The following is a 10,219-nucleotide window of genomic DNA, read 5'->3' as shown; positions in this document are numbered from 1 at the left end:
AATCTCAACTTCATTGAATACAGCTTCCAAACTCACTGTTGCCTCAGGGATAATAATAGCAAAAGGGCCTGACATTTTTGGCCTTTGTATCCATTGCTCAAAAAATTGCTGACTAAAGTGCCTAACCACCTCTTGTTTCACCAGTACTGGATCCTCTAACCTCACACCTTCCACCAAAATTGAGTCTAACATATTCTTTTTCTGCCTACTGCTTGCCATAATATGAAAGAATCTTGTATTTCTATCACCAAATCTAACCCACTACATCCTGGATTTTTGATGCCACAACCTCTCCTTGTTTCCGTTGAGCTGCCACACCTTGGATCTGACTTCTCTCATTTTTTTAATTTCCAGAATAGTCAAGGACCTGGATTCTGCCTTTAGATCACATTCATGTAGCTCATTCTCAGCTAATTTTATTATGGTGTTTTTGTTGCCAGACACTTCCTTGTTCCACACCCTCAGATGATTCCTCAAAATGTTCAACTTTCTCATGACTCTATACCCTGCCCAACCTTGTACTTTTGTGTCCTCCCATCTCTTTTTGACTTCAGACATGAAGGTAGGGTGTGATCTCCAAGCATTAATGAATTTAAAGGGCTTAGGTCCCCAATCCTTATCATCCTCTTTTAGCAATATTGGATAATGATCTGAAATTGTTCTAGATAAGCTCCATTGTTTTATGGCAAACTTCTTCAACCATTTTGGATCTACCAGAAATCTATCTATCATGCTCCACCTATCTCCTTCCACTGCATTACACCATCTGTACTATCTGCCTAGCATAGGCATGTCAATCAATTCCAACTTTTCTATAAACTCATTAAAGTCTGACATCCCCCTCTCTCTTCTAGAGCAACCCTTTCTCTCACTCATATATCCGATTTCATTAAAATCCCCTCTCATACACCAGGGTAATGGAAAGTGTTGGTTAATACTCGCCAAAGATTCCCATATTTGTCTCCTCCTCACAACCTCATTTGGAGGATAAATATTAACAATAACACATGGAAAAGAACTACAAGCTATACCAGATAAAATGATGAAATGCTTACTACTGTAACAATCCTGAAGCTCAAAAACCTGAGGTTTCCAGACACACAACAGACCACTAGCACCTCCATCTGAGTTTACCAGCATAAAATCCATCTCCTCAAAGGGCCAAATTGTTTTGACAAATCTGTCATCCATTAAGCTTCTTTTAGTTTCTTGGATTAGCAATGCATCTATATCCCTTTCCCCCACTAGATTTTTTATTTTCCCTATTTTTTCTGGCCTTCTCAACCCTCTAACATTCCATGATAAGATCTTTATAATAACCATCACAACTTACACCTTAACCCCTTTTTAACAACCAGTTAGGATCTGGTTGCAGCTACTTCAACTGCAATTCTTCTGAAATCATTCTCTTCCAATTCTATTATTTTGCTCACTATCTCCTCCACTTGGCCTTGACACTGCATTCCCAGCAATGCTCCAACCTTCACTGTTGAATGAGCCTCCTCAACTAGATTTCTCTTTCTTTTCAAAGTCTAATTTTAGGAGATAGACAATGAATTGGCTGCAGACACTGTTGAGGCTCTGAAGATGGCCCCTTTCTGAAAACCGAGCCTACCCATCATGTTTCATATGGCCTCCAACTATATTGATACCCCTCATTTGATCACTGTCCTTCTTCCTTGAGTTACACCATTGCTTTGCTGCTGCTTCCTTGAATTTTTTTCCTTGACCAACCCTATTTACCACAGCCATATGGATGGTTTGGACCAGAGTTGGTCTGATTTGGGTCTGGGCCATACAGTCACTGAGGTTCGACCCCACCCCCTTATTTGGCCCACTAGGTTCAGGTGTAATGACCCAGATTTTTAATTATTCTATAAAATTTATACTGATATTATTTAATCACAGTTAGAAAAATATATAATTTATTATATATTATTATGTGTAATTTTGTAAAACAATGTAATTATTAAAAATTTAGGGGTCAAAGTATAAATAAATAATAATAATAATGGGTGTAGTAGTAAAATAAATAATTAATTTTATGTGGGTCTACGATAAAGTATAATTTAATTAATAATTAATTTATTTATATAATTATATTAAAAAACTAGGTCAAAGTGTAATTATCTTAAATATCTATTAAAGATAAGAATGAATCTTTATAATTTATTAATCGAATCTGTTGAAGATATGCGGGCCACGCTCTTCCTCCCTATTTAAGGAGGTGATCTATGTGGAGAGAAAGAAAAGAAAGAAGAAAGAAAGAAAGAAAGAAAGAAAGAAAGAAAGAAAGAAAGAAGGAAGAGAGAAAGAAAGGAAAAGAAGAGAGAAAGAAAAGAAAAGAAAAGAAATGGAGGAAAGGAAGGAAAAATAATGGAAGCTGAGAAGGTCTTTGGTAGTGGAAAGAAAGAGTGAGGTATTAAAGTTAAGGTGAATTATATTATACCTTGAGTCACCATAATATATTTTACGTATGTTTTGACTTACCATATTTATGTTATACAAGTTGTGTTTTATAAATGATTATAAACTATATTATTATTTCAGTTACGTGAATTATTTTTTGAACCCTATTTGTTAAAAGGAAACCCATGGATATGTTTGTTTTATATTTTAAGAATATTTGATTATGACCTTATAAACAATTATATTTTGTAAGTACCACAACGGGAGTCCCATGCCTTGGAGGACTTAAATAACCATTGGCCTCTGTTTGACCACTTTGTGGTCCTCTGTTTGTCATGGATCCATTGATCTCTGTTCTGTGCAGAGCAAAGTGTTGTGCAGAGATAAGTGCTACACTATTGTGGGAGCCACCTCTATAGTCCGTACAAGCCACCTCTTGAGTCCGTACATCTGTTCTGTCTGTCACTCTTGTGACCTCTGTTCTGTTATGTTCAGTACCGTAGTTATGCTTATTTTGTTTATATGATTTACGTATTATATATTATGCATTTTAATATCAAGCTCTGTTTAGCCAATAATTATCTATGATGAATTTTATACCCTTATACTCTTGGTGTAATATTTCTCACTCTGCCATGTGCTTATAGTTGTTTACCAATTTTCAGGAAACACTGCAATTCAGAAATAGCTTTTGGAAAAGTCTTAGATGCGGGGCTACGGAATAGACACACACAACACTTTTATGATATTTTTATATGTAAATATCGGCCTTTTTGGTGAATAAATTTTGTAATAAAAATAAAAGCTCCGATGATTATTTTGGTACCCTTATTTAAATATTACTTCCGCTCGCATTTATTGATTTGTTCAAGAATTGGCCGTAGGTAACTTCAGTTACTGGCCATCACGATGCTTAATCCATGGGTACGGGGAGCGGGTCGTGACATCAGGCCTAACCTGCATGCCTTCAAGTAGAACTTCTAGACTTATATTAGTCCTTGCACCCGCTGGCCCGCTCAGCTCTTTTAAAAAACCCACAGTACATATATCCTCATCCAACTCATGAGTTTTATTCATCACTGCCCGCTGTGAATTGACTTCTTGCACCAGCCCCTTCTCCCTAGAGCATGCACCTGCTAGGTCATTCCCCATGCCACCCTCTCTGACAACTGCACCTGCTAGGTTATTCCCTATGCCACCCTCTCTAACAACTGCAGCTATTGTATGCTTACCATCATTTCCTTTAACCTCCTCATCTGATCTAGCCATCACTGTTTCCAATACCTTATTAACATCATCACAACCATCTGCACCCTCCTCTTTTTTGTCTGAAGAAGCTTGCCCTGCAATCTTGCAATTACCACCATTGTCGGACATCTGATTTGCCCCTACTTTTGCATTGGAGTGCAGTTGCTCATGTTGCATACTTCTGTTACTACTTGGATTCGGAAGTAAACAACTAGGGACTTCTTTACAAACCCTAACTGGAATGTGCTTACCTTTGTGCTCCAAAAATATTGTCACATTGATCATCTCCATATACTTTGTTATCACTCTTACCCTAGCTTGCTGGAAAGTTTATGGATTATTAACATCTTCTTCGAACTAAACTACCACCCCCTAATGACTACCAATGTTTCGAACAGTTGTAACACTCCAGAGATTTATGGGAATGCCAAAACAATTCAACCAGACGCATCTCTCTTGCTCCACAAATTGACCTCTCCCTCATTTCTCAATTGAATCACACCATTGCCTTCCCCACCCTTCTAGTTGTTCCTTCCAAACCTACATGTGCTATGCTGAGGGGAATGTTAACAGAACTATGCGCCCAGCCCCCTCTCTTGCAATCACATCCTGCATTCCTCTTTTACAGAGTTCTGCTCTAAAGTCCTTAAAAGCTAAAAAGCTGCTCAGCTGTACTGCTAAGCTTTCATACCGCCAGCCATTGCCTTCTTCATTAGCTTTTATTACCACCTGCGCACCCACTCTGGCACTTCCCTCCTATAATTTGCTTGAGCATATTACCAACTGTGTTTGTGAATACAAATGTTCCCAGTGAACGAGTCAGGTCAATGCTTGTGCGCACCCTCCGATCAAGTATTTTAAGAGGGCACTGTATTCCTATTCTTTTTATTTGTATGGTCTCTTTAAATTTGAATGTGTAATAGAGAAGTCATTTGAAATAAGAGAATATGTGAGATGAGAACTGAAGATCTTATCAAATACTTCATTTAACAAAAGTAAATACGAATAAATGTTTTTGATGGGGATTTGTGGAAGATATGGATGTGAATTGTTTTACCACAATTAGAATCTCAATCATTTGATCGTTCTACATTCTTTTGGGTTCTAATTCCTTGAATTTTCCTAGAGATTGGCTTGTCTCCAATTGATAAAATCATATGACTGTAATTATCATATATTAATTTAATGGTAGGTCATTTTTTTTTAAATAGAATAAAAAATGGCATAAATTCGAATGAAAGTACATGACTACATATTTGTTGATAGTAGCAAAACTCAACCTGAACGCATGAACACCAAAACACAAAGAAGCATCCGACGCGATGACGCTTTTCTTATTTTTTGTTTATCAAGAGAAAAATTAATATCACTTAAAAACCATATGTGATTCCGATGAACACGAGCAGGACAAATGGTGAGGGGATGTAGGATGTATTAGAGGCTGAGATCGAGGTTGGAGTCACGACTGGTCGAATACTAGGTATTGCTATTGGAGCTACCAAACTCACCGACGAAGATGCTGGTATTGTTGTATCATCAACTAGTGGTGAAGTCATTTCTGCTACTTTTGAAGCTGCTTACAAAACAAGGGAGTTAAATCCAGAAAATTAATGCCTTAATTACATTAATTAGAGCTATTGAAAATTGTCTAATTTTGTTATCTTACAAAATCGCGTAAGTTTTGATAACAAATATACATGAGTTAACTCATAAAAATTTAAGAAATCACAACTTACGTATATTTATGAGAACTTACTCGATTTTGTGAGGTAATTTAGATAAACTTGTGAGAACTTGGACCCAAACACTTTCCGAGGTTTTAAATAAGTACTCTGGAGAGCATTTTGGATAATTTGACAAAATTAACATCAAACCATTTAAATCTTTTTTCCTAGTATAGAACAAAGTAAATGGGTTGAAAGTTTGACAGCCATTTAAAGACAAACTAAATTCAGATGGGGATACAATCCTTTCACAAGGAGTGGAGTCCACATGTATGGGACTCATATGTGAAACTCATTCCTCGTGAGATCACATGTAAACCCCACCCCTTATGAGAACATTGTAACCCATTGTATTTTTAATTTCTGTGCACATAAACTTACCCTAGGCCTCATTTGGAAATAAACTATTTTAATAATTTTTTGATTTTTTACAAAAAAAAAATGTACAGAAAAGTAGATAGAGTAATATGATAATTTATAATAACTTTTTAATTTTTTAACTAAAATATATAATTATCAAATGAGACTTAAATACATTAAGTACTAATAAATGCTTGCAAAATTTCTCTATATAAATGGACTAGAGTTTGAATAGCTTTAAAAATCAGTAGTGCTCTACAACCCATGATGGCCAAGCCATATACCACCCCCTTTTACTTTTTGTTCATTTTTCCAGCTATGGTGTTAGGTCAAGATTTCTTCCTATTATTTGTATTATATAATTCTCATGTCATGGATTTCATTTTTTTTTATTTGTTTTAACTCTCCTTATTTTTATTTTTATAATTTAACTGTTGAAACTTTGTGTAGACCAATTTGTGTGCCACTATTTTTTGTGTGTGGATCCATTTGGCTTTTTTATTTAGTTTTTTCAACCAAAAAAACATTTTTGGAAATTTTAAGGTGAATTTTTGACATGTTGATCAGAAATTAGTAAAAAAATCAAAAAGATGATACAAAAAGGCTTGTTGTAACGACCCAGAACCGTATACCATGATTACCAGTAATTAATTATGTGTTAGTATGATTTAATTGAAGATTATCTGTTGAACTTAGAAAATACCTTTTGGGATTACGACTTCAGGACTGAAATTGATGACCGTAATGGGTTCAGAAAACGAAATTGAGCACGCCTATGTGATACCGGGAATTTTTAGAGCCATTTGGGAAAATAAATTGAGAACTGAATTTCGTCTGATTCGTTAGGCCATGTTTGGCTCAAAGTTTGGCACAATTGTTTATAAATGATATATAGATAAGTATAAGGGCCTTTATTGACTCTTTGACTCAAAAACAAAAGAGAAGAAAAAATTTTGGAAAGGAGAGAGAGAGAGAATTCGTGAGAAAGGGGAAGAAGAGGAGGAAAGAGAGAGTCAAGCTAAATCTTCTACAATTAAGTGATTAAGGTAAGGATTCCTCTCTAATTTCCTGAAATAAGGTTGATACATCAATGATCTCGTGTTAAATAAGAGGATTGAAAGGGGAAATATGTTTAATTTGAGCATGCATGGCATGAATAGATGATTTATGGCTATATTTGTCATATTTTGAGGAAGAACCTCCATGGATTTAAGAATGAAGCTTTTATGCTCAAGTTTATGATTTTCTATTTTACTCCAAGATTTGAAGTTCTATTGTTCCATATGGGTTTTGATTTGAAGTTTTGATGTTGATTTAAGATGGGTTTTAAGTGTTTTGGGTCTTGGATTTCATAAATGTGGAAAGTGATTTTGTAAAGAGGAGAATGAAGCTTGGAAGAAGAACCAGAAATTCGGATTTTTGCTCTGTACGCTCGAGCAGAGGGAAGCCCGCTCAAGCGGTGAAAACAGCCTCCCAGCAGTTTTTGGACTTTTTACAGTACGCTCGAGCGGCCAAAGTGGCGCTCGAGCGGGAAGGCCTTTTTCAAGAAAATTTTGGGGAAGTTGCAGACTTGATTTTAACATGTTAATTGCATCATTTATCATCTTATGAACATGAAATGAGTATGAATCAAAGTAAAGAAAGATTAGAATGAACATGAAATGAAGTAAAGGAAAGAATGAAGTGCATGAATTACAGGATTTAATGACAATGTGTATTGAGAAATGTGTGATATGTTGATATTTGCAGGTCAAGATTTGAAGACCGTGCATTCGGTTTCGGAAACCCTCTGTGAGTAACATTTCTGTAAAGATATGTTATTATGAACTATGTTTTAAATGTATTACGTTATGCTATGCTTTGAAATGAGAATGTTTTCCGTGAATGAATGTCCTGATTTGCGAATCTAGTATGGCATCCATAGATAGTTGGGTCATGGGGGCGGGAACATGCAGGCCCATGCGTCATGAGTCATGGGGAACGGCATGGAAGGACAAGCCCATGACTAGTTACGAGATCTCGTAGACTGTTGACTGATAGACTGTTATGAAAGGTTCTGTGGAGTATGCCATTACGTATATTCTTATGATGACTGATGACTGATATATGTTTATGATTGATTTATTATGGATTTATGAAAATGTCGGACTTCGTTCACTAACCTCTTTACTGTTATGTTACTTGCTGAGCTCTAGCTCATTGTTTGTAATTATGTATTATAGGTGAGCATTCTGGAAGTCAAGCTTAGGCGGAGTCCGAGCCGAGCCGCCGTTTTGAAGCCTACCCGGTGTTTTGGTGCCTCTGAGTTGGGGCTAGGCCTAGGAAGACCGTTAGAAAGCTTAGTTTTGGTTGTGCATATGGCGTGAGCCTATGTTTTGTACATGAATTTTGATAATATGTGATGTAATGTAGTGGGTAAATTAACATTTTTGGCATGTAATGTATGTTCATATAAATGCACAGCTCTTTGGACTATTAGTGGTTATTGTTTTTGCTTCCGTGAGCCCCTTTTTATTTATGTTTTGTATAGCAAGGCCTGTGGTAATCTAGGATTACTGGCCGGACTCGTTGCCAAACTTCTAAGGGCGAGTTTGGGGCGTGACACTTGTAAAAATCTAGATCCAAACTGATAAGATACTAAAATGTCAATTTGTTTTCTTCATGCGTTTATCTCTCTCTCAAAGCTCATATACACCTAGATCTCATATTCCCAGTTACGGAAAAATTGTATACAAAAATATATGTCAGTGACATTTTAATGCATGTTTTCTTATGAAATGCAAGCACCATAAAAAATCATTTTGTTTTTGTAAGAAATTTTGTTGTATACATTTCTTGTTTGTTTCACATATTCATTGTTTTATATATATATAGATATATTATTTGATTTTTTTGGTTGTTGTTGTTAATTAATTTATTTTATTTTATTTTATTTTTGTTTGGCAGCTATGCTTGTTGTAACCACTGCTAGGGCAGAGGACAAAGTGTGTTTCGACAGTTTTGCATCCCTAAATGCAACTGCTTGCTACAATGATTGCAAAGCCCTATACAAGGACCACTTGATCCAAGTATCGCCTCCTAATCCTAGTGCACATATTACCAAGTGTGTTTGCGAATACAATTGTTTTCCGGTGAGCGCGTCGGGCCAGTGCTCCTGCCCACCCTTCTAGGGCTGAGCAAGTGATCCGTGAAATCCGTAATCTGATCCAGTCCAGTCCAATCCGATAGGTTTGGATTGGTTTTTTGAATCCGCAGTTCGGTTCCGGATTGAAGAATTAAAAATCCGTAGTTTACGGATTGGTTCCGGATTGAACCCCACGGTTCCAGATTGGAACCGATCCGAACCTATACAAATAGTCTATATTTTTTGTGTGGGTGAAAATCTGACCACACTGCTTGCTTAGTGATCAACTGGAGAGCACAGGCAGAATAGATGGCTTCAGCAACCTGAAACAGAAAGAATAGGCCCCGGCGGTGGTTCTTCCACCCGGGGGCACTCCGACGATCAAGTCAGTATATCTCTCAAAGATAATCAAGTGCAAAACTTAATACTCAAAACATAAATTGCATACCTTAGACCCACGGGGGTGCCTCTCTTTTATATTATACTCAATCCAAGTCCCACTAGAAGTATGACTTCTATGTATTCCAATTCTGTGCTTACTTTGGACTCCTCAAGAGATAAAGATAAACTCCCTAAGAGCTTTATCCTTATCTTGGTTAAGTCCCCTCTTCTTCTTAGGACTCTTGTCCCTTATCCGTCTATCTCGGATTCCGATATCTTCGGAGGAAACCTCGGCCTAGCCGAGATGACCTCGGCACAATGACCAAGACACGTGGCACGTTGGTTGACACATCGGCGTCACCTTGCCACGTGTTGGTACTCAGAAAATATATCCCCACAACTGCCCCCTAGGTTCTATTACCTCGGCATTCTGAGGTGATGAAACCTATATTGACATTTCTTTCTGCATTGTGGCCAAGAAACTGTTTAGCCGAGATAATCCGCTTCCAGCCGATGTGTTCTCTTCGGAGAACAAGGTTTCGAACGTACTCTTCCACGCGCATGAGTTGTCATGCATATCTAACCGTTCCTTTCACGTGTTTTATTTCTATTGGCCCGTTCTTGCGACGCGCCTTAACGCTGTCTCTTCATCCGTCTGCGCCGTCTGACGTATACAGTGCTCCAGGCGTAATAAATGCCCTATTTTTGCCGCCGTTTCAAGTTTTTGATAAAACTTTTCCTTCCATCTTTTCCTTTCTTTACTTTTTGTATTCTGACTTCTTGCATTCTCTCTCTCTAAGCTTTCTGAAATCCACAATTGTTCTAACTCAAAGTTCTGCGATTTTCTTTCCCTTCACCTTAGCGAAGTTTCCTCTGTTTCGTCGTGCCTGCAATCGTTACCATTTCTCGGCGTCGTTCCTTCCGACTTCATTTGTTCTGGTAAGGCCCTGTTCTCTTTACTCCCAATCTTTTT

At 37.2% G+C, this 10,219-nt stretch overlaps 1 protein-coding gene across 1 annotated transcript; it reads right to left on the bottom strand.

The window, feature by feature from the left end:
- Positions 1-261: 261 nt before the first annotated feature.
- On the bottom strand, positions 262-1,191 carry LOC145806891 (uncharacterized). The gene is made up of 2 exons (XM_082904744.1): positions 939-1,191; positions 262-752 (listed from the first exon to the last, which is right to left on the bottom strand). Exons 1-2 carry the CDS (start codon positions 1,189-1,191, stop codon positions 262-264), a joined length of 744 nt encoding a protein of 247 aa, XP_082760870.1.
- Positions 1,192-10,219: the final 9,028 nt, after the last annotated feature.

This window comes from Camellia sinensis, chromosome 14 (genome assembly GCF_055761805.1).
Source record: "Camellia sinensis isolate YWXY chromosome 14, ASM5576180v1, whole genome shotgun sequence".
NCBI classification, from domain to species: domain Eukaryota; kingdom Viridiplantae; phylum Streptophyta; class Magnoliopsida; order Ericales; family Theaceae; genus Camellia; species Camellia sinensis.
Note: the sequence above shows the minus strand (reverse complement) of the source record. Positions and strands in the feature narration are given on the sequence as shown.

Bases quoted from the DNA above. Each gene is read 5' to 3' on its own strand.
- LOC145806891 (XM_082904744.1), bottom strand. From the start codon at position 1,191: ATGGATGACAGATTTGTCAAAACAATTTGGCCCTTTGAGGAGATGGAT. The intron at 753-938 runs GTATTAACCAAC...GGTGTAATGCAG, and splicing joins AATATGGGAATCTTTGGCGA to TGGAAGGAGATAGGTGGAGC.